The sequence below is a fragment of the Phytophthora ramorum genome (genome assembly GCF_020800215.1).
Source record: "Phytophthora ramorum isolate Pr-102 chromosome Unknown Phyram_PR-102_s0004, whole genome shotgun sequence".
In the NCBI taxonomy this organism is placed as follows: domain Eukaryota; phylum Oomycota; class Peronosporomycetes; order Peronosporales; family Peronosporaceae; genus Phytophthora; species Phytophthora ramorum.
Genome location: NW_027150650.1, coordinates 849,733 through 872,377, shown reverse-complemented (window position 1 = coordinate 872,377; position 22,645 = coordinate 849,733). Strand labels below are relative to the sequence as shown.

General features: G+C 54.9%; 10 protein-coding genes across 10 annotated transcripts; 5 read left to right on the top strand and 5 right to left on the bottom strand.

The window, feature by feature from the left end:
* Positions 1-569: 569 nt before the first annotated feature.
* Positions 570-1,226, top strand: KRP23_4931 (uncharacterized protein; the record flags this gene model as incomplete). The annotated part of the gene is made up of 1 exon (XM_067889946.1): positions 570-1,226. The coding sequence occupies one exon, from the start codon at positions 570-572 to the stop codon at positions 1,224-1,226; it is 657 nt and encodes a 218-aa protein (XP_067746534.1).
* A 385-nt stretch (positions 1,227-1,611) lies between these two features.
* On the top strand, positions 1,612-2,829 carry KRP23_4930 (26S proteasome regulatory subunit 6B-like protein; the record flags this gene model as incomplete). The annotated part of the gene is made up of 1 exon (XM_067889945.1): positions 1,612-2,829. One exon carries the CDS (start codon positions 1,612-1,614, stop codon positions 2,827-2,829), a length of 1,218 nt encoding a protein of 405 aa, XP_067746533.1.
* A 370-nt stretch (positions 2,830-3,199) lies between these two features.
* Positions 3,200-3,739, top strand: KRP23_4929 (uncharacterized protein; the record flags this gene model as incomplete). The annotated part of the gene is made up of 1 exon (XM_067889944.1): positions 3,200-3,739. One exon carries the CDS (start codon positions 3,200-3,202, stop codon positions 3,737-3,739), a length of 540 nt encoding a protein of 179 aa, XP_067746532.1.
* Positions 3,740-3,855: 116 nt separating this feature from the next.
* Positions 3,856-4,791, bottom strand: KRP23_4928 (Receptor expression-enhancing protein 4; the record flags this gene model as incomplete). Its single annotated transcript, XM_067889942.1, has 7 exons — positions 3,856-3,912; positions 3,977-4,088; positions 4,163-4,266; positions 4,327-4,390; positions 4,462-4,518; positions 4,594-4,695; positions 4,760-4,791. 7 exons carry the CDS (start codon positions 4,789-4,791, stop codon positions 3,856-3,858), a joined length of 528 nt encoding a protein of 175 aa, XP_067746531.1.
* Positions 4,792-7,164: 2,373 nt separating this feature from the next.
* KRP23_4927 (uncharacterized protein) lies at positions 7,165-8,192 on the bottom strand (the record flags this gene model as incomplete). Its single annotated transcript, XM_067889941.1, has 2 exons — positions 7,165-7,272; positions 7,350-8,192. The coding sequence occupies 2 exons, from the start codon at positions 8,190-8,192 to the stop codon at positions 7,165-7,167; spliced, it is 951 nt and encodes a 316-aa protein (XP_067746530.1).
* A 1,886-nt stretch (positions 8,193-10,078) lies between these two features.
* Positions 10,079-10,864, top strand: KRP23_4926 (uncharacterized protein; the record flags this gene model as incomplete). The annotated part of the gene is made up of 1 exon (XM_067889940.1): positions 10,079-10,864. The coding sequence occupies one exon, from the start codon at positions 10,079-10,081 to the stop codon at positions 10,862-10,864; it is 786 nt and encodes a 261-aa protein (XP_067746529.1).
* Positions 10,865-11,914: 1,050 nt separating this feature from the next.
* KRP23_4925 (uncharacterized protein) lies at positions 11,915-12,523 on the top strand (the record flags this gene model as incomplete). Its single annotated transcript, XM_067889939.1, has 1 exon — positions 11,915-12,523. One exon carries the CDS (start codon positions 11,915-11,917, stop codon positions 12,521-12,523), a length of 609 nt encoding a protein of 202 aa, XP_067746528.1.
* Positions 12,524-12,993: 470 nt separating this feature from the next.
* KRP23_4924 (uncharacterized protein) lies at positions 12,994-13,602 on the bottom strand (the record flags this gene model as incomplete). The annotated part of the gene is made up of 1 exon (XM_067889938.1): positions 12,994-13,602. One exon carries the CDS (start codon positions 13,600-13,602, stop codon positions 12,994-12,996), a length of 609 nt encoding a protein of 202 aa, XP_067746527.1.
* Positions 13,603-14,609: 1,007 nt separating this feature from the next.
* KRP23_4923 (uncharacterized protein) lies at positions 14,610-15,215 on the bottom strand (the record flags this gene model as incomplete). Its single annotated transcript, XM_067889937.1, has 1 exon — positions 14,610-15,215. One exon carries the CDS (start codon positions 15,213-15,215, stop codon positions 14,610-14,612), a length of 606 nt encoding a protein of 201 aa, XP_067746526.1.
* A 481-nt stretch (positions 15,216-15,696) lies between these two features.
* KRP23_4922 (Thioredoxin reductase SEP1) lies at positions 15,697-17,742 on the bottom strand (the record flags this gene model as incomplete). Its single annotated transcript, XM_067889936.1, has 2 exons — positions 15,697-17,629; positions 17,696-17,742. 2 exons carry the CDS (start codon positions 17,740-17,742, stop codon positions 15,697-15,699), a joined length of 1,980 nt encoding a protein of 659 aa, XP_067746525.1.
* Positions 17,743-22,645: the final 4,903 nt, after the last annotated feature.

Genomic DNA, 22,645 nt, shown 5'->3' with positions numbered 1-22,645 from the left:
TCGAGCCCAATTCGAGCAGTTTCTACCCATTCGAAAGGTCGCGGCGCTCCCAATTATCATTTAGAGCCCATTTCCTCCCCACATTTCCACTGCTGATTTGACAGTGTGTAACTCGGTGGCGTAATCCGCAACATGTGACTTCGACAATGGCGCGTTCCTGCCTCTCACCGCATGCGCGCGCGTGAGTGTGCTCGACTCTCGGGCCTCCAGCGCTGGGTGGTTCGCTCCGCACCGCAGCGTGCATGCCGTCGCCTGCATCGCTGCGACGCCGCGCAGCGGGGCCTGGAATCAGCGCGCTGTATCTGCGGGCCGCGTCTCTGCCCGTTACGTCTCCGTTAAAGACCTTTTTTCGGCGCGGATCCAGCGTTTGCCTCTGCCCTCGCCACCAGCTGTAGGGCGCCATACTCGAGTCCAGTCGTGTCAGTCTGCAACTCCACACGCCGTAGCGGCTCCATCTGCGGCCGTCGTCTGCTGTCACTTTCCGTTCCGACACTCCCACCCGAGCTCTTTGCCTGCCGCGCCTGTCGCGCTGAGCACTGCCGTCGGCGTATTGTGCCGCCCTTCGCCGCATGATGGCGATCGCCGCCGAGAACTACCCGTCGTCGCCGTCGGTCCGCAACGCACGCGTGGCGCCTGGGAACCTCTTCCGCCGCATGTCGGCGCAGGCCATGGGCATGGAGGCCGCGGCGCTGTGCCACCGCTCGCACTGGGTGCCCAAGTCGTCCCGCTCTAGCTGCTCCAACTGTCGGCGCAGCTTCCGCCTCTGGGCCGGCAAGCACCACTGCCGTCTCTGCGGCGAGATCGTGTGCGGTGCCTGCTCCACCAAGCGCATTCTGTTCCAGAAGAAGAGCGTGCGCACGTGCGACGACTGCGTGGACGCCAACGTGCAGAACATCTCGGAGCTCAACCGCCGCCGCTCCACGCCCGAGTTCCTGCGCTCCAATACGAGCCCCGCGGCCATCGGAGACTACGACAAGTACGAGCGCCGCAGTCTGCAGGCCACGACCAGCAGCCGCGGCCTGCGCAGACATCACTCGTCCTTCGCAACGTCGTCGACGGCGTCTCTCGGGTCGCGCCGCGGGACGACCAACCAGGAGGAGGCGGAGGCGCTGACGGTCAGAACGTACCGGGTCACTTTCCCTTGGCAGACGCAGGCCATGACGCTCGTGGTGGCGGCGCTCATCGTCTCGGTCGCCTGTGTGGTCAAGCTCGTGGTGCAAGTGTAGGCAGGCGGTGTAAGATCCAGTGTACGAATACGATCATTATTGTGGCAGCCGAATAGACTTGGCACCGCATAACTAGTTGAAAATGGAGGCTCGATTTTGGTGGAGACGGCGGCAGTGATCGTAGGACAAGTTGCAATGCAGCCAGGACAGCACGGCTCAACTGCAGCTTCCCGCAGTGTATCCGAACTGTTCCAGTCGCGCGACGGTAGGGATCCTCTCACCGCATCACACAGCGGGTGCAGGTCTCGGCAATTGCCGAGATTCCCTTCAACCAAGCAGCACGATCGGCTGCAAGTTGTACTGCAATGATGGTTCCTAGTCGATGTACAACACACCGCATTTCCCCTTTGCCATAAAGATCCATCCCGAAAAAGGCCAGACAGAGATGGAGGAGATCGGCCTTGCCCCCGTGGTTATGGACGACGAGCCGCTGGTGCCCGTGACGATCGAGGCCAAGACGGACCTGTACGCCAAGTACAAGTCTCTGCAGCGGCACCTGGAGTTCCTGGACATCCAGGAGGGCTACATCAAGGACGAGATGAAGAACCTCAAGCGGGAGCTCATCCGCGCCAAGGAAGAAGTCAAGCGCATCCAGTCGGTACCGCTAGTCATCGGCCAGTTCCTGGAGATGGTGGATGCCAACTACGGCATCGTGGGCTCCACCGCCGGATCCAACTACTACGTGCGCATCCTCAGCACTTTGGACCGCGAGAAGCTCAAGCCAAACTCGTCCGTGGCGCTGCACCGCCACTCGCACGCCGTCGTGGACGTGCTGCCCCCCGAGTCGGACTCGAGCATCCAGATGATGCAAATGTCCGAGCGGCCCGACGTCTCGTACTCGGACATTGGCGGCATGGACATCCAGAAGCAGGAGGTGCGCGAGGCCGTGGAGCTGCCGCTCACGCACTTCGACCTGTACAAACAGATCGGCGTGGACCCCCCGCGCGGCGTGCTCATGTACGGCCCGCCCGGCACAGGCAAGACGATGCTGGCCAAGGCTGTGGCCAACGCCACCACGGCCGCGTTCATCAGCGTCGTGGGCTCCGAGTTCGTGCAAAAGTATCTGGGAGAAGGCCCGCGCATGGTGCGCGACGTCTTCCGCCTGGCCAAGGAGAACTCGCCAGCCATCGTCTTCATTGACGAGGTGGACGCCATCGCCACCAAGCGGTTCGACGCGCAGACGGGCGCGGACCGCGAGGTGCAGCGCATCCTGCTGGAGCTGCTCAACCAGATGGACGGCTTCGACCAGGCCACCAATGTCAAGGTCATCATGGCCACCAACCGCGCAGACACATTGGACCCGGCGCTGCTGCGGCCTGGCCGATTGGACCGCAAGATCGAGTTCCCGCTGCCGGACCGACGACAGAAGCGCCTGATCTACCAGGCCTGTACGGCCAACATGAACCTCGGAGACGAGGTGGACCTTGAGGACTACGTGAACCGCCCCGAGAAGATCAGCTCGGCCGACATCGCGTCTATTTGCCAGGAAGCAGGGCTGCAAGCTGTGCGCAAGAACCGGTACGTGGTGCTGCCCAAGGACTTTGACAAGGGCTACAAGAACGCCATTAAGCGCGCCGACACCACGTTCGAATTCTACCACTAGGCGAGTGAACTTGCAGACAGTTAGGCTTTCCGCGCGGGTGCTATTCGAGTCAAGAGTGCATTGACTGGCACGAACAAAATCAACCGCCAAGTTGAAGTTGGCGACGTGTAACTTCCCAATCGCAAAAGTGCTTTGCCCCTATTGCTGTGATCGTTTCGTGCGCTGGGAAATGGTTGGCCTTCGTGCTGAGTAGCTCTATTTGGAGCAGGCGCAAGTGGCAGCGCTGGTGCCATTCTCGTTCCGGCAAACGACGAGCGGCAAGGATGTAAGTTTGGTCGTGCTGTTCCTAACACCTCAAAGGCTCACCTCTTCCTCGGACCCATGCAGCTATTCCACCTGAAGCGACACTATGCCTATCAAAGCTCAACGAATGCTCCGCATGCGGGTGGAGAGAGTCACGAAGCTGGTTCGCACTGTTCGGGTGCTGAACTTGCTCACGGCGGGTGTGCAATTTGCAGCGGGTGTCAATAGCCTCGTTGGCATTTTTGCACTCGACGTGACGGAATTCCTGCTCGCGGTCTACGCCATAGTCTTCGCTCTGCTGCTGGCCTGCTTCGAGTGCCATTTGAGCGTGACGGACAACGTACTTCGTCCAAACTTCGGGTTCCTCTACGGCTACCGGGGTATGGCCACCTACCTCCTGTTCATCGGTCTGATGGATCTAGGAATGATTGGTCACGTCTTCGGGATTGTTGCGGGATCGATGGCCTGTATCAACGCGTGCATCGTCGTTCTAATTGGCTTGTGGGCACCTCGCACCTCTGGTGACTACCCAGCAGCGATCAACAGCACGTCCGTGCCATCCTACGGGTCTACTTCACAGCTCCAGGGTCCGATTGCCTTCGCACTTGCTTCTGGCGCCTTGAAAATAGGCAACTCGACCCCAGCTTCAGTACATGCAGTCGTGTAAGGCAGCGATGAAGCAGACAACAAAGCAAGTACTTTGAGGTGCCGAATAGCACACGATGGTTCAATTAGGTTGATTGCTTTTACTTCTCTGCAGAACTGTGTAGAATCGAAAGCACCTTAGTCTTGGAGATGCTTGTAAGCTTTGTTAGCACTCTGTCTTTCACGAATCTCAACCTGATAGCAAAATGCCCATTAGTGCACCACCATGAACACACCCAGTACGAATTCAAGAACGTACGCGGACTTGGGTGAGTTTGCCCTGCAGATCTCGCTCAAGTTCTAGCAGCTCGCTCTCAGACGAGAGCTGAAGCGAGCGCTCCAAGAGCTTTTGATTGAACCAGTGACCGTGTCTAGAACACAACCACGACAAGCATCGTTAGACTTCTCCGCGAAGCAGGAAACCCGCTCACAAACACGGACGCACTTGATGACGAGCGACTCGATAATAGGCACAATGTGTGTGTCTAGCTCGCGCTTGATAACCTCGACCGCGGGTCGGATGAATCCCTCGAACAACAGATGCGGGAACTACCAGAGCAGACACGTCAGGTAGCCGATTTGATACGAGAAGCAATTTACAGTGTGTACCTGTTTGTTCGGTGTCAACAGCAGACCCAGCAAGACGCACTTGAAAAGGTAGTAAAAGGGGAACCTATCGCACAAAATGGAAGGGATACAAGGTGAATGGTATTTCTACTCGAAAAGAATGGTGCTGCGAGTTACCACGAGATGAAGAACTCCAAGTACTGCTCGAAAATTGCGGCAGCAGCCAATACGATCCTGTAGTGTTCAATCCAGCAAGAGGTAAGCAAACTCAAAATGCGTGCCAAGAAAGTGGTAAGCATGACGACAAACCAGAACTCTAGAACGGCTGCGAGAGTAGCGGTGTCCACGCCCTTTTCCACTCGAGAGAGCACCTTGAGCGACTCGTAGGCCCCCGAGAAAATCCCCACACAACTGCATACCGACAACACAATCGTTAGAAGTCGCGGGCGATTGCATGTAGACCGCTACAGCGTACGTGAGTCCTTCGCTCAGCAAGTAAAATGTCATGCTTGCCTGCTCCTCCCCCTCTAGGTTTCGTCCTGGTACGAAAGGGTTATGGCCGAAGACTTGCCAAATGCGGCAACGCAATTGAAAATAGCACCCGCGTGAATATATTTGTGTGACGTGCAGTCTGTCCCCTGTTGTTGCACATATCGACACGCCCTGAATCATACTCTCATCGGTGCTGGCTGCAGATAGTTCATTTGATGGATATGAATGCTAAACCTCGGGCCAAAGCGGCTGAACATCATCGATTAAGGCCTCAGCAGAAACATGAGCGCAATGTGCCAGTGAGCCACCACCCTTCCGTGTCAATCCCAACCCGCTCGGTCAATGGCCTTCGTGGGGTGGACCTCGTGGAGCAAGTGGCTCAAAGCACCGTCATCCAGCGACGGCGGTGGACAGAGTACGTGAACTACATATCTTCAAGGCCTAACCTGAGCGAAGGCCGTGCTGATGCTTTCATTTTGGTGTAGATTGTATCGACGATTATGGGAACGGAAGTAAGCTGCGTACACTCTGTTACACTCTCTACATGTAATTGCCTCATTTAACCGTTTGAATTCCTATCATTTTGCGTCACAGGGCCAAGCTGGACATTGCTGATACCATTTTGTTCATGAACGGCATTCCGGCTGATTGGTACTTTACGTCGGCTTCCACGGGGGTGCGTGCTATCACGATGCTAGAGCCATTTCTCTTCACCGAAGTCTACTTACTTTCTACCTGCTAGGAAGTGAAAAGGAAGAGTAGCTCAAACGTGAATTCCATGACCATCCGTCAGCTCTGTGCCAAGTCGACACTATTAAGTGATCAGTCTCGACAACGATTGCGTGCTCGACTTGTGCACGAGGAGTCCGGTCAACTCGTGACCACACTGCTGCGAGATGGAGACATTAGTTTTGTTTTGAGCCAGCCACCATCAAACTTGGCAGTGGCTAGTGCTCTGCTACAACCACTGCTGCCTCTGTCCCGACAGCCAGTAGGTGCGCGAGGGACATTTGTTGCCAAGTACAACATCGTCGCAGCTTCTTCTTGCACACGTGTCTTGCACCTAGAGAACGGTGGCTTGTACGGCCTTCTACCGTCTCAGACAGCAATAACCAGCAATGAGGCCACAGGTAAGGGTCGAATCAGGCGACCTAGCAGTGCTCCCGCAACAACACAGAGTCACCAACTTGAGGAAATTGTTAAAGGGGAACTACGCAAACTTGTGCACGAGGTTGAGGCAGCCTTCCGAGACCGTGTTCGCTTGTTGACGGCCGACTTCCAGATCACCGATACGCACAGACTGGAGCTTGTGCGTGTAAGTGGCATCGTCCTCTTCTCTGATCTCGTTCAGAAGAAAGACTCGCCTTCGATAGTCTTACGTAGCAGCATCAGTGATGCTGGACAGAATCGTAAAGCTCGTCGACGAACGGTACGAATGACCACTATTCGTCCGTTTCGAGTGCATACAAACAGCAACCTCACTAAAAATTTGTTTGGGATCTGTAGTCTTCTATCGCGATTGAAGAGAGCAGCAAATGTGCGGGTCGAGCATTTTGCCACTGCATCGATGCAGTTAGCGCTCCTAGCTTAAGTCGTTTTCGTCCGCCGCGAAAGCAAACGGAGCTGCTTCGCATTACAAGAAAGGTATTATCTGTTGCTTGACCAACCTAGAGGGAAGCTCATCACGTATTTGTACAAATATGCAGTCAATTTCACTCGGCGAGAACGAATCCGCATTCCTTGAGCGCTTTGGTGCGGAGGCGGAGGCCACTCTACGACCGGTTCAAACCTCGGATTTGACAGCGTCCTCATCTGGGCTCGACGTGGTAAGTCTGGCGATCGTCAATGCCCGAAGTTGCTCGAGCGACGCATTTTCGTGCTTCAGAATACGCTGTGGAACCCAAAGTCCGACGCGTTCGACGCGAAAGCTTGTAAGTCTGCTCCGTACTCTTTGAGCATTCTCGGTAACCCCTTTAACGTGTGAGCCGTGTGTTTTCCTGCTCATCAAGTGGAATTTGAGGACGCTCAGTGGCTACCTCATGAATACGAAATGGTAGCTGTGTGTCGGGCATGCTATCTCATCTACCAGGCAATTGACGACGAGCGGTTTAATCGGTCCCGCGAGACAGCTTCCGCCGCAGCTCGGAGATCGACGGAGCTTCTTCGCTCCAAATTTCTCGAAAGTGAGCGAGCTGCGATTTCAACCATGCGCAGAACCAATGGACAGGTCCGGGAAGCGTGGGAATTGAACGAAGAGGATGACGCGTAGAATCAATAAAAATGTACAGCGTCGTCTTTGGCGTCTTGTAGCGGATAGTGATCAGTGATAACATTGAGATTTACCGCCACAACGGCACTGAGCTATAACTACAATCGAAGAAAATGTGCTCACATTTCTGCGTGAATTTTCACTTTGCCTGCGAACTCGATCTCCGGTCGCACGTCTTGATCTCGTCGTTTAAAGCAAAGGCACACGGACCCTACGATGAAGATGATCTGCGGACAGCGAATGATTGTCAGTACACAGGAGACGATTTGGTCGAGTACTTAAAATGAATACGACAAGAACGCACCGGAAAAACTGCGAATACCAATGCGATCGCACCGATAGCTTCGACCTGCGAGCTTAGTTGCTTCGACACGAATGCAGCGCATCCACGGGAGGCGGCTGTAACTAGGTTCTTGCCGCATGTACCGCTAGGAAGAGCAAAGGAACATGCACCTGGACACTCGCTGGTGGACAAATACAAGCTATCCGTACTTGAACACGCTTGTCGCTGATCCTCCCACTTGGGTACTACCGGATCTGGACGAGAGCTCGGGAACGAACTCGAGTCGGTCGTACAGTGGATGGGTAGCCCGTATCCGCAACAAAAATTGTCACGTTGAATCGCAAGAACCATCGCGCGGTAGGAGCCTGCATCGCTACTCCCAACGGCGCTTTTGACGTAGTAGGTCTGCCAAACAAGCATGGCGCCGGCGAACTCGTCACTTCTGAAAAAGCGCTGACACGTTTGTTTGTCCTTGTCACTCAGAGCTTCATACCGCCCCACTGTCAGACACAAAACCTGTGCGTCGTAACTCAACGCAAGACTGGGAGCTCTGCTAGCTGCAAGTGCCACCCCACCCATGACAATCTGAAAGAACAGCAGCAACACCAAGAGTACCACCTGGACGAGAAGCAGGCACTTGTTTTTTGTTCGCGCAGTCGCAAAACCGAGCATAGCGGCGAGCGAGTAGGACACCCCTGTGAAGATGAGCCCTCCGCCTACGTCGCGGATCGTCAAACCCAGGAGTTCATGATAGTGCTCGTTGTCCACAAGCAACGCCCCCAGGACGATAAGCAAAATCATTTGGATAATGCTGTAGCAGCCAGAACCGGCCAAGAACTGAATGAGGTTCTCCTTGTGGAACATGGTAGGGTGGAGACTCCTTGGCGCCGAAGCATTAGACTGAAGAAGTTGATTTCAAAAGCCTGCGACCTCGCAGCGATCGACTTGATGTGTTGGCTTCATATTTTTATCAAACCCGCCACTCTTTATCAGGGAAGTGCGATCATGCTCCACCGCTTTTAGAGCATCGTGTCGGCACTTTCACACTTACAGTCTGGATTAGCTCCACGATGAGGGAGGAATATGCTGCACCGGGTACCGACTCGCCACCAGCTCAACCATCTGCGTGGCAATTACGCTTCGGCAAGAAGGCGAGTTCTCGATTGCAACCGCAGGCGAACGAATCAAACTCGGAAGCGAATGTTCGTTCTCATTATGAAAGCGAAGCTCGGTCGCCATCCATATCGGAGCAGCTATTGCGTGCGCTCGATGCAAAACCAAAGGAACAGGAGGAACTAAGTCGAGATTGCGTGGACGAGCTGATCGGTCGGCGTAATGCGTTTGCTACTGAGCCTGAACTGCGCCTTCGAACTCTAACGAAATGCCCCGAAGGCGGGGATGCATTTGAGCTGGACGAATTTGATCACGCAGATGTAGCAGCTGAGGTGAAAGAGATCATTCGAGCTCGTCTACAGATCGAGACTCGGGCAGACTCGTTGCGTCAAGCACCAGAACACCAGCAGCGACCAAAGCGACAGACCGAGGCAAGATGCGCAACCAAGCCACGCACAGCAACGCCAACGACCACCAATCTTACCAGTCGAAAAACGGCAGGGCTTAGCAATACCACACCTCGTTGCCACAAGAAGAAGAATGGACGTACTGCGCTGGTGCATTCGGAAAACGATAACCAAACAACTGGGCTTGCTACGACAACAGCAGAGCCACCACGATCCCAGAGGCAAAACAATCAAGAGCAACGGCTTTCATCTCGTTCGAGGACTTCAAGCAAGAAGCTCCTTCCTCGACAGACCCCGCCCCAACAACAACCGATGGAGCGTCGACATCAACTTCTACAAGAAGCGCGAAAAGCTCGCAAAATGAAGGCAGCAGAAGATCACGCACTTCGAAAGGTACAAGATTTTCGTGTTGACAACAATAAGGAAGAGGACAAAGAACAACGACGGATACAAGACCAAATTGAGCGCCTCACGTTGGAGAACCAGCAGGCTGCCGCACTCGAAGAACGGCTTCAAAATCGTAGAAACCGCTTGAAATCACTCAGCAATGTCTTTGAGGGCTGGCGGCGGTACGTTGGGAGCAGACAAGAACTACAGACCAGAGTGCTGGCAGAGTTCAATTGGCGAATTTTAAAGAGCATCACGACGCACTGGAAACGATATACACGCCACCAATTGGATGCAAGGTCAGCCGAGCAAGCGCGCTTGAAATGGCTTCGAGAGCAGCAACTGAGTGAGCAAGCCACACACTTTCATCGATCGAGGTGCCTACCTAAATGGTTCTACCGCTGGACTTCATTTGTGACGCACCAAAAGGACCAACGTGCAACCGAACGAGTCACAGAGAGGCGTAGAGCTCAAAGTGAACGTCTGATGGAGAGGCTACATGCACTACGGCAGAGAACAGTCGCAGAAGAAAGTCAACCAAACTCCGCTGATCAATCTGAAAGTGAATGTGCTCTTGACAACGGTGAAGAGAAACTTCCTCGAGCGAAGAAGGTGATTGGACCTTCGCCTAAGGTTCGTGAGTGTGCCAGCAGTAAACCTAGGTTTCGCCATCAAACAAGCGCTTGGACAAGTTCAAAGGAGCACCAGACGAATCCAGAACCAGCCAAAACAAGTGAAGGTGAGACGCCACCCGAGGCTTCGGCTCATTTACCCCCTTCACCGCTTGTTCCAGAAGCGATATTGACTCGAACGCCAAAACATGTCGACAAAGTCTATAAAGCCATGGAGCAGCGCGCAGTCGAGCGGAAGCAACGGCGCGAAGAGTTAAGACAGAGGTATGAAGAGCTAGAGCGGAAAAAGCGAGAAGAGCAGGAAGAGCAGCGAGCAGCTCGCGAAGCACTGCTTCTCCAACAGCGAATGGAAGAAAAGACACGGATACGCGAGCGAAAACTAGCAGAGGCGATCGCGCTGAAGGAGAAACAGGAGCGACGCGACTACATGATCGCCCAGCTATCCAAGGCGAGAAAGCACAACCGCCAGCGCCTGCTTTTCTACTACGCATTGTTACCGTGGCGACGGCACCACGCACTTGTCAAGCGAGTCACACGCAACGCTTGCAGGTGGCACGATCTGAGGACAGTGTATTCTCACTGGGGACGATGGCTAGAATTTGTGCAAATTCGTCGTAAGCTTCATCGACGGCGAGAACGGGCTCAACTTGAAGTGGCTGCACGGCACCACGCGCGTGCCCTTCAGCGACGTGCACTTTGGAGCTTCATGCGGTATCACCAAGCAACGGAGGCTCGGGCTCTAGCGGTGCGGCGCCAAAATCAGTGGAACACGCTTCAAAGCTCATGGCTGGGTTGGTGCAAGCGTCTAATGAGCGAACGCGCTCACCAACGGAAAGCAGCTTTTGAGGCGGCAGACAAGCTGCAACAGGAAAAGCTTCGCCGTATTTGCGTGCAATGGCGGAGAGTGACGTGCGATGCCAAGCAGCAGCATGAACTTGAGCGTGAGAAGCAGCAGCTGTGGCGCAAGGTGCGGGGATGGCTCGACGAGGGCCAGTAACGATTCAATCCGTTGCAGTCTCCACTTTCACGCACAAGGCGACCTTAGCTATCAATGAATAGCACAGTCTTCTCACGCTTCGTGAGCGACAAGTATTGAGGTGCTACAAAAGCATCGTCGGATCACGATTCCGTTGTGAAAATGTGAAGAAATCAAAAAGGCTCAAGCTGTAATGGAGTAGATGAACACACACACACATCGGGATCAAGGACAGCGAGGAGTTCCAAAAGTGGGGTCAACTGTGTGACCGACTATCAACCGCTGGTACAAATGTGAGCTCGTAAATCTATCTGGCTATCTGGCTATCCGGCAGCAACGGGGTCAACACCAACCTCGTTGGTTTCCCCGAAAGAAGTTGCACCAACGTATTATATCTGCGTCGCGGTAAATGACAGCAAAGACACAAGCTTGTATCCTAGTCGAAACCCAAGGCGTGGGGTTCAGGGAATGCGTGGATCATTCATTGCGCCATTATTACGACGAAGGAAGGTGGTACGGATACGAGCTTGTAGCCTAGGTTTCATCTCAACGTAGGTAAGTAAGTTGATTGACGAGACCACCGAAAGCTAAATACAATTAACAACGTCTACTTGTCCACTTCATTGTTGGTGATCAGCACTAGCGAAACGAGTCGAGAGCCGTTGGGGCCATGCGTACGGTACCCGAACCTGCGTGCAGCGTAAAGGTAGCAGGACCAGGAATGCTCGAGCCGCCGCGTAAAAGACCCGGAGCCGCCCATGTGAGTTACGACGGCCGTCGTCTTCATCTGCAGAGACCGAACGTCGTCGGGAACCGCTGGCAGCGACCCGAGTATTCATGATGCCAATGCGGACGCAGCAGTTATCTCACCCTATCTGAAAGCTCGTCCTGCCTTTTCCAGCGATGGCACGAATCGGGCTTGGATAACCTGCAGGATACGTAGTGGTCCGTTTAGTAAGAGGTCTGCCTCCTGCGTCACGCCAGACTAAGCGGGGACTCAGCTCACTTCCACTTTTGCCACGACCGAAGCAAGCCACCAGCACCGAGCTCCACCAACCAACTTGCACCGCCATGGCCCCTTCCTTCGTTTCCTCGCTCTCGGCTGGCATCGTGCTCTCCAGTGCTGCGCTTCTCGCCGACGCCCACCAAGTCGTGCTGCTGCCTGCCCCGACGTACACCACCGATGATAAGGCCACCAAGTACGCTCCTTTGGCCTTCCTGGAAGACCAGGGCTTCTCCACGCAGGAGGATTTCACGGCCTGGCGCGAGGAGAACGGCTACGACTCGCTGCGCGCTTTCGACGATGGAGCGTCGTACACTGTAAGTGACGGCGCCGACTTTACCTGTGGGTTCACCGACATCAACGGCGACGTGCAGGCCATTCCGGACGGCAACGCCATGCGCTCGACGGGCTACACGCACGACGGTCCGTGCGAGGTCTGGCTGGACGACACCATGGTCATGCAGTATGATAACTGCCACGAGGTCATCAGCGGCAAGGACTATACCATCGACTACAGTTCATGCACGTCCACCTGCACGCTTTACTGGTTCTGGATGGGCGTGCGCTACCTCAACAACGCCTACTCCTGGCAGGTGTACAAGGCGTGCGTCCCGCTGTCGGCCTCGGCTCGGCGTCTTGAGGGTGCGGCCAATGAGTCCGCCATCCTCGACTTTTAGGTTGTAGAGGTGAGAACTTTGCGAAGGCTGGCAACAGCATCCGCAGTTTGTCTGTCAAGAGTAAAATGCCGAATGCACGTCGTTGTTGTCGTAAGTCATGTTGCTCCATGCACCCTCATAAAAAGTAAATGTCCTCAACAACATTAAGTAACCCGGAAATGCTGACATGCTACCAAGAGCAACGTCGTTGCGGGGCCATCTTGATGCTGGTCGCCGTCCTTGTAGAGCGCCTCACGGTGAATCAGCATTGCACATACTGAAACTGCACGGGCCCCCTAGCCAAACCTCTACTTCCATCAACGCTATTCCACCACATGTGTTGGCAGCGGCATCATCGGAAACATCTTGTCTTGAGCACCCCACCAAAGTTCAGCCGGCTCAACGAAGTAGGAAAACCAAAGCAGCCCATGAGATTAAAGGATGATCGCTGCGACTTCAGACATCTACATACTAATAAAGGCCCTGGACGCTTAGAAGTCGATCACAGCGGACTCGTTGGTCAGCCGACGAGCTGAAGCCGAGAGCGGCACACAGGCCTTGTACACCTGCCAGGAGTACGCGTTCTTGAGGTAGCGCACGCCCATCCAGTACCAGTGCAGTGTGCAGGTACCCGTGCACGAACTGTAGTCGATGGTGTAGTCCTTGCCGCTGATGGCCTCGTGGCAGTTGTCGTGGGTGAGCACGCGCGTGGTGTCGAGCCAGACCTCGCACGGGCCGTCGTGCGTGTAGCCCGTCGAGCGCATAGCGTTACCGTCCGGAATGGCCTGTGGCGTGGCGTCGGCGTTCGTGAAGCCGCAGTAGTAGTCGGCTCCGTCCGCGACAGTGTACTTGGCACCGTCCATGAAGGCGCGGAGCGTCTTGTACCCGTTGCTGCGGCGCCACGCGTTGAAGTCCCCCACGGTCTCGAAGCCCTGGTTCTCCAGGAAGGCGAGCGGCGCGTACTTGGTGTCTTTGCTGTCGGTGGTGTACGTCGGGGCAGGAAGCAGCACGACCTGGTGGGCGTCGGTCATGGGGGCGAGAAACGCGGCACTGGAGAGCGCAGCGGCCACTGAGAGCGAGGAGAGCAGGGAAGGGGCCATGGTGGAGCGAGGAGTGTCGACGATGCAGAAGAATTGAAAGTGAGCAAGAACTTCCTGCCAGGAAGGCGGCGAAGGTTTTGCCGTCCGAACTGGTGACCGCTACGAAGAGGTATGCCCCCGGCCTGGTCGGCTGGTGTCGAGAGAGTCTACCGGAGATGCAGGTGACCGCCAGCCGGCGGGTGAGAACTGCACAGACGCGGGCGAAGAGGTCATCTCCTCTACGGACCCATCTTGCATTCCGATAGTCGCTTGTTGACATTGCGCCGGCAAATCGCCATGCCTGCCTGGATTCTCGGCCTACAGGACGCAGCTTCCCCACCTTGGTCACGCGAGCGCACGGCGCTGCATTGGTTTCTGCTGGGTGCTGCGAAGGCTTCTCACGTTTGTGCGACTCGAAGCGACCGCAGGTCGAAGGCGCTTCAATCTCGTCGAACAGAGAGCCCTGCTGCTTGCTTAGTTAGTACTTCCTCCGGGCGGAAATGTTTGCCTCGATGGAGTAGACTTTGCCATCTGCTTTTACGGGCAATCATTTCCACAGGAAGCATGCACACCAGTGGCTTTGTCTGCATATATCGCCATTGAGTCGGTATAATAGCACTGGGGTGCACGTCGAGCAGACCAGCGGCATACACCCCAGCCGCTGAATCCGACACATCGGTTGAACTCTATTGAACCTGCTGAATACCCGGTGGTCGAGTTCATTCGGCGCTCGCTCGCGCGATTCAATTGCGGCGTCCGCTACAGTACCACGTGTCTGGGCCCAGCACAGAGGTTGACGGTGGGCATGTCGTCGAAAGTACTTGCAGAATGGCCCTCAACATGGTTACATTCGGCCGGCTGAGTTTCCAGCGCGCGACTCTCAGCACAGAATGCTGGCGCACTTCCAGCGTAGATGACAAGGAGAGCTATGCAACGTTAGTAAAAGTCTCAGTGGTAATGATATTTTCCATAAGCACATACGCACAACAGTCGGCAGCGCAGTGCCCGCCTCGGGTCTACAGAACAGATCACGCTGTCGCCTCTTTGCCGAGCGCGATGCAGTTCTTGTAGACCTGCCACGAGTACGCGCCTTCGACGTACTTGATGCCGAGCCAGTACCACCGGAGCATGCACGCGGCTCCGCACGCGCTATAGTCGATCTGGTGCTGGCCGTGCGGGAACTCGGTGTGGCAGTTGCGGCCCGCCGCCGCCTTGGTGTCGTCCAGCCAGACCTCACACGGGCCGTCGAGCGTGTAGCCCGACGACTGGAACGAGCTGTTGGTCGGGATGAGCTGCGTTTCAGTTTTGGGGCTCGTGAGTCCGCAGTCGAAGATGGCCTCCTCCGTCACCTGGTACAGCGACTCGTCGTCCAGCATGGAGCGCAGCGACGCGTAGCCGTGCTGCTGCATCCAGCCCTGGGCCTCGATGCTCGTGTTCACGCCCTGCTCCTGCAGATAGGCCAGCGCCATGCCCTGGAAGTCCAGGCCGTCCACGATGAAGAAGGGCGGCGGGTGCAGCACGATCTGGCCCTCGCCCAGTCCTGCGTCCAAGCGGCGCTGGCCGGCGATCGAAGCGGGCAGCAGCACTGCGAGCAGCAGAAGCAGAGAAGACGCGGTGCAGCGACTTGGGCTCATGTTTCGAAGTGGAGGAAGAGACCAACAATGGGAAAATGGCAGATGGTAGCGGCTAGACGCGTGTACTGGCTCGCGCTACAGATCGAGATTGTGGATTAGCGAGTCTGCCTGCTACAGTAGTCTCTCGCTCTTCTTGCTTGGTTTCATGCATATAATCTCCGCCACCGGCGAAGCAAAGCGAGGAAGCAACGACTCATGGCGTGAGAGACTCTGCTGCGCCGATTCTCAGCTCGATTTCCCCTCCCGCTAGGGATTTCTGGAAAGAGCGTCATTACTCAGCGCTAGTCCCCCGACAAGTCAGTCTAAGCTCCACCTCCATCAGTTGTGCCGAGAAGTGGAGCTCAGCAACTTGGCCTCCATCAGTTGCTTCCTCTCCCCCTCCTTTCCACCCTTCTAAGCAGTCTCACGGCCTCTGTCTACAAGGACGGCCTTGCAAGCGAGCTGCTAGAAGTGGTTGGAGGAAAGTAGGGGGCGCTTAACCTCAGCAACCCCCGCCAGTGGTCGCTCCACCACTGCTCTTCGTCACCTCCAAGGTCGTGAACGACTCGGCCGTGGTCGGGTGGATGCCCACCGTGTCCACCATTTGGTCGTACGTGAAGCCCAGCTTCATCGCCAAACCCATGGCCTGCGTCACCTCACCGGCGTTCGGCCCCAGGTAGTGGAAGCCCACCACGAACTTATCGCGCGTCTTATCGCAGATCACCTTCACGTAGCACGACTCAGCAGATGTACGCGTCTCCGACAGCGACCACTCCAGCGGCACGAAGTTCGTGTGGTATACTTCCACGTTGTCCTCGCCGAAGCGTTCCTTGCTGTCCTCTTCAGACAGTCCGCAGCACCCGTACTCGATGGGGGTGAACACGGCCGTGCATACCTTTTCGTAATCCATCTGCGCCGTGGAGTTGTTGTACAGACGACGCGAAAGCAGACGACCTGCCTGAATAGCCACGGGCGTGAGCTCCGGCGCATCAATGACATCACCCAGCGCATAAATGTTCGACGTCGAGGTCTGCTCGTTCTTCACCCAGATGCGGCCCGATTTCTCGTTCAGCTTCACGCCAGCCTTGTCCAGACCAAGCTTGGCGACGTCCGGGTCGCGGCCTGTAGCATTCAGCACTGTGTCGAACGCCTCCTCGCAGCTTTCGCCATCTTCGTTCGTCCACTTCACCAGCAGCTGGCCGTTCTCAAGCGTGGTGATGGACTGCGGGACCGTCTTGCGGATGAACTCGATGCCCGACTGTACCTCCATGTACTCGCCGATCTTGTTGGCCATGTCCTGGTCAAACCCGCGGAGCAAGATGGAGCGGACCATCACCTTCACCTCATAGCCCATGCCTTTCAGGAAGCCCGCGCACTCCAGCGCGACGTAAGAGGCGCCAACGACAAGAGTCTTGCCAGGCTCTTTCTTCTTCATCCAGAAGATGTCGTCACTTGAGATCGCGTGCTCCCCACCCGGGCACGACAGCTCCTTGGGGCGACCACCCACAGCAATAACCACATCTCGCGTAGTGATCTGCTTCGTGCCCTTCCGATGGTGCCACAATTCCAGCGTGTGCGGGTCCACAAATGACCCCAGGAAGTTCTCGTACTTGACGTATTTGCTGCGTAGCTCCACCTTGTATTTGAAATTGATGCTCTTGATGTACGCATCAACATTGGACACCAACTGCTTCCAATTAAACGTCGGGGCGCTTCCTTCCGACGCCACGTTCCACCCAAAGTTCGCGCTGTCATGGTGCATCACCTCGCCGATCAACGAACTCTGGTGCATCAGCTTCTTGGGGATGCAGCCGACGTTCACGCACGTGCCACCGAGACCCCAGGACGTGCCCTGCGGCGACGGCTTGACGTAGTCTAGTACGCAGACCTTCTTTCCGAACGAGGCCGCCTCTTTAGAGCAGGCCAAGCCTCCAGAGCCGCCGCCAATCACGACCAAGTCGTAGTCGTAGCTCGTCTCCTCCTCAGCATCAGCTGAAGGAATCTCAGCCTCCTCCTCCACCGCAGCAAGTGCATCAGCAGTCCCCGCAGCAGTAGCAGGCTCTTCCCTCTGTTTCTCAGCAGGTTCCACGCCCTGAGGTTTTCCAACTGCGACTCCTGACCGGAAGAAGGTCAGCAGGTCGTCGCATCCGCCCACGAACGTTGTGGGGTTGCTGCTCCAAACAAAAGGCGACGTCACGTGCGTATTGGCCTTGGAATCTGCCCCAAAGCTCGCGGCAAAGTCCGTTTTGGACTCGCTCAGCCACTGCTTGAAGGCGTCGCGGTCCTCGAACGGGTGCATCTCGAAGGCCACGCGCTCCGGGTACAGCATCTGCATGGCCGCCACCACTTCCCCAGCCTTGACGAAAGACGGACATGTCCTCCAACCGGCGATGTGGAACGTGGCCGTGGACGAGGCCGTCAGCGTCTCTGGCAGGCTGCAAGTACAGACATAGAGATCGATTAGTCTTGTGGAAGTGTACAGCGCGGACGAGCGGACTCACCTGACTCCGGACGCCATCTTCTTGCGCTTGTTCCCTACTGCGGCCATCCCCGAGTGAAGATGAGAGCGCTTTCATTGGTCAAAAAGACTACTAATCAGATTTGTATTAAAATAACTTGAATCACAGTCGGGCAGGAAAGTCGCGATCGATCGGTTGTCCTGGTTGGAAAGCTGAGACGGAGGTGGCAAACCGCTAACTGCACTCGCCTTCTGAAGTTGGATGGTTCATGGTAACTCGTGCCACGGGCTGATGTCCCCGGAGGCGATTCCCGGCAACTTGAGACCGAAATTGTCTTGAGTGCACACTGTACAGAGGACGATAAGTGCAGTAGTGGCATCACACAAGCCGTCACAGTGCGAACCACTGCAAACGCCTGGCGAGCTAGGCGAACTCTATTCTCAAACAAAACGAAGTATTTATTGAGCGCACTCCGTCCGTCTTGCGCTTCTTGCGCGTAGCTGAGTTTTTTTCTCTTCGTCCGTCGTCTCAGCCGTTGGCTTCTCTTTCTTAGCACCGCGCTTCGCCTTCGGATTCGCCTTCGTCTTCGTTTGGGGTTTCTGCATGGCCTTCTTCTGCTCTGCAGGTATCGTCGCTGGAAGCTGCGCTCGAGTATTTGTAGCCTTCCGAAGCAAAGTCCGTGATGCCCTCCACCGAGTCCACCCGTTGTGCGAGCGACATCATTGTCGTATACTTGTACACGTCCGTCTCGGTGCGTGCATGCCGCATGCACCACGAGATAGCTGGCTCTGGAGAATCCCACGCGATTGAATCTAGAGCGTTCCTTTCAAGCCTCGATCACCTGGTGATGGCGAGTTGATTTCGGTGGCGATGGCCGCGCCGTGTGCATTTGCCCATCGAACTAGGAATTGCTCTGTGGGTGGACTCCGTGCTATTACCAGGTATTGAAAGATACTCGAGATGAATTAATCTATTCAAGTAGATCGAAGCCATTCTTCACAACGTAAGTAGAGTACAGGGACTACTTACAAGTAGCCTGGTCTTCATGGCCATCCTGCCAAAACCTTCCTGGTGTAACAAGGTAGCGGCAAGCTTGGCAATACAATCGAAAGTGAGGTACATTAAAGTCATTTATCTCTACCTAACGCCACACCTATAGCTTGGCAACGCATGGCAATACTCGAGATGCTGCACGCTGCGAAGGCAGTCTCAGGATCGCAGGTGGCGGCGATCTGGTCGGTGGCACATTAGAAAGTAGTACTGCAGCACCGTTGACCGAGTACGCAGAGGCCAGTTCCTGAAGCGCGTCGTTATGGCCATGCTTGCTTGCTTACCGAGCTGATTCTTTCCTTTTACCACCGTTAATCTCCGGACATCATCCAGCTCCCACGAGTTCAGATACGACCTCGGCACCTAGGAGGTTGCTGTCGACGGCGCGGCAGAAATGAAGCGCGCGATGCAGCCCGTAATAGAGGTATTTTTAACAAGCTACCGGGCTCGTCTCAGCCGCCTCTTGTTCCTTGCACTACAGGACCAGTTTTGCTGCGTGATGGATTAGGAATGCTTGTCTTCGCCCTAATCGTTTTGTTGTAAGTATTTGAAGAAAGCGAGTTATTCTCTACAATGTAGTTTATCAAAATGGCCAGGACTTCTTGAGCTTCTTGGTGAAAACGTCGTCCTTCAAAGGCATTTGAGCGTTGCCCAAATTCCACAGAGTCGTGTCCCAGTCAGTGTTCAAAGCATCTCGAGCCACGTCGGGGAGCTGATCCCACATGATGAGGTCTTGAGTCTCTCCTGCATCCTCAGTAAGTTCCAGCGCCGTGTTGCCGAAAACAATGCTATAGAAATAGCTGACCTTCACACTTGTTCCATCTATATACTTCGATTTGGGAGGAGCTCGCTTGCTGTAGCCGATAGAAGCAGACATCGATACGCCCAGGATGGTCGAGTTGTCGAGAGCGGGGTTGTCGATCCAAACGACAACGAACTCCCAGTTGTGCCGATGGCCGAGGCCAATACCTCCTGACGTTTCAGAGCCCTTTGGGAAGTACCAGGTGTACATGATAGCCCAGACATCGCGGTACCAGGTGGATCGAGCGTAGATTTGCGAGCCCAGTGGTGGGTCTGTGCAATCCCCCCTTTGACCCACGACAGTCCACCTGAGACCACCACTAGTGGATCCGTCCGCCTGAACAGCAGGGTATGGGTAGCATCCGTCCAAGGTCTTGAGCTGGGGCTTGAACTTGACGGCGGCTTTTTGGGAGACCGTGATTGAATTCGGCTGCGCAAATGGCTGGACCTGGTCGTGTGGGATGCTGTTGGTCTGCGCTTGGACTGCAGTTAGTACTACCAGTGAAACGAGTGTTGCTACGAAGAAGACACAGAAATTCATGGTTCTGCACAGGAGTCGCTGGAATGCGTGCTCGGCGGGATAATGTGATGTCTGGTATTAATACCTTGAAGACACTGGAACTCCCACAACGATCAACGTATATTGCTCGCTGGGTTGTTTATTGTGAACTGAACTAAATCCATGAATGCTTCACGCCCCTCCTTGCGATTACTGACAGCTCAGGAAGGCCGTAAGCATTCCGTACTTCCAATCCCATTGCCGATCATACAGGCCCAAATTCAAGCACGCCACTTGATGATAGTGCTCGACTTGAGCAACCACACGCTGGATGCTGCAGTGCCTAGTTAAGCTTTTCAGTACATGTAGCACGTGGTAGGGTACTACCGACCGTCACATTGCTCTCCAAGGCTTCACTAGCGCACTTGAGACTTGTACGTGTCAGCTCTTGGATTGTATGCAGGTTGCACTTCTTCTTCACGAAGACGGGTACACGTAGAACGTCGTCGTTGGTTTTATTGATATCAATGGGAACCATTGGCCGAGAGCGTCTTTCCAATGCGGCACCTTCACCGGCTAGCTTGCCAGAGCAGGACCTCTACTATCGAACTTCGCCGCCCTGGCCCTTCGTCATCGACCCACATCGAACGAGCTTAGATCTGAGAGCCCAGCCTCGAGTCTGTGCACTCTCCAAACTGAGGGCCGCTTCATTTGAGTTCGCCGCTCATGGAGCCGTCTTTTGAGCGGCGGGGTACGGGTGGCATCCGTCGTCAGTCTTGAGCTGGGGCTTGAATTTGACGGCCTTTTGAGTCAAGTTGACTCCGCAGCAACACTTCTCACCTCAAGATGAAAGTCCCCCGACTTGGCACCAAATGGCTACTCGTTCACTCACGGACTGCTATTGCCCACGGGTAGTCTCAAACGGAGACCCAGCTTTTCGCCTCTAAAATATAACCTCAAGCACTACCTACTGCGTGTGAAGTTACCTAGCAAATGTTAGCTACCGGTAGTCTAGAAGAGTGCGAATTTGGTCTGCGAGTCTGTGTAGGCAGGCACAGCTGGCCATTCGTCAAGCTTGTGGGGGCGAAGAGTTTGCTGCACACTACGCCAAAAGGCTCGAACCAACGTAAGGAGAAGTTTCGTTGGTACAAAGGAGAAGTGCCACTGGTCGTTGTGACTTAAGCAGTGGCGCCTCGTTCGTTGTCCCATATTGTTTTGGGCATCGTCAAGACCGAAAACGATCAGTCAGTTCGGAATTCGCCAAGGAATACATTTACCGCTGTCTTTGGGAGTGGAGTTATAATTGATCTGTTCAAATAGATTCGGTCCTATTTGTCACCGCGTAAGTAGATTGTGCTACTACTGGTAAGTAGGTAGAAGCCGAATCTACTTGCGTATAATCTTCCGGTAGCAAGGAGGAAGGTCGTGCTCGAGGACAGCCGATGTATGCTAACCCTTCGAACAGCGTCAGTGGTTGTGCTCCAGTGTTCGATCTTGGAGGTAAACACCACCGTCGAGGAGGCTAGACACCACACACGCCACCACCACAGTTCAGTTAGACACCGTGAGAGCGGTGGAGGCTTCTGCGGAGTGGGCACCATGCGTTGGAAGCCCGCTGTACGTCCCGACAGATCAATAGCCACATTAGTTTTCGAATGCGCCTCTGGAGAAAACGTGTACATACGATATTTGCCTTTAACACCACGTCATGTTTCCTCGATGTACGCCCCAATGTACAACTTGCCGTATTAACAGAGTTTAGATATGTTGCTTGAGCAGAAGCTGAAAATATTCGCAGCGACCAGACGAAGGTCGGTTGTCCCAGATCAGTTAGATGGTTTGCCACAAACTGAAGGCAAAAGAACATCTCCGGTTGTGTCCTAACAAAAGCAGCTAGTACGTACATGTAAAGCTCATGGAGAAGCTATCCAGAAGCACACTATCCAGCTTGCCACCTGAACAGGGATGACAGGGATTTTTTCCCCGTGTACATGTACTGCATTAACACGGAAAAGAACAATACGCCAGTGTGTTGAATTTTTGAACAAAGGCATTCTCCAATTCAGGAAGGTGAGACTGCATACGATAGTCTTAGTTCAGAAAATTTACAATATAAGTAGGTTCGACTCCTTCCTACGCGGTAACAAATTGGGCCGAATCTACTTGAATAGATTAGTTTTTAGGGACGAGATTTGCTCGAGCATGCTCCAAGGCCGACACAGATGGTTTCACAGAGCGGACAGCCCTTGGGGCAGCCTTCGATGCGTTCGACGGACCAGGAGGAATGGAAGTCGCATCTCAATCGCACCATAATGCACTGGTACATCAATCCTGTATTAATGTTAGCTCCGTGTCAGTCCAGCACGCGGAGGAAATAATCATGGTCTGGCCCGCCACACTCTAGAACGGCCACGTCTTATCGAGCAGCTCCTCAAATACGCCATCCTTCAGCGGCATCTTGAGTCCCGCCAAGCCGAACAAAGTCTGGTCCCAGTCCGTGTGGTTCAAAGAGTACCGCGCCAGGCTCGAAAGCTGGTCCCATTGAATGAGGTCCTGGAACTCGCCGGTGTCTTCGGTGAGCTGCAGGGCCGTGTTGCCCAGGAGGTGGTTGTAGTAGTATGCAACCTTCACACTGGTTCCGT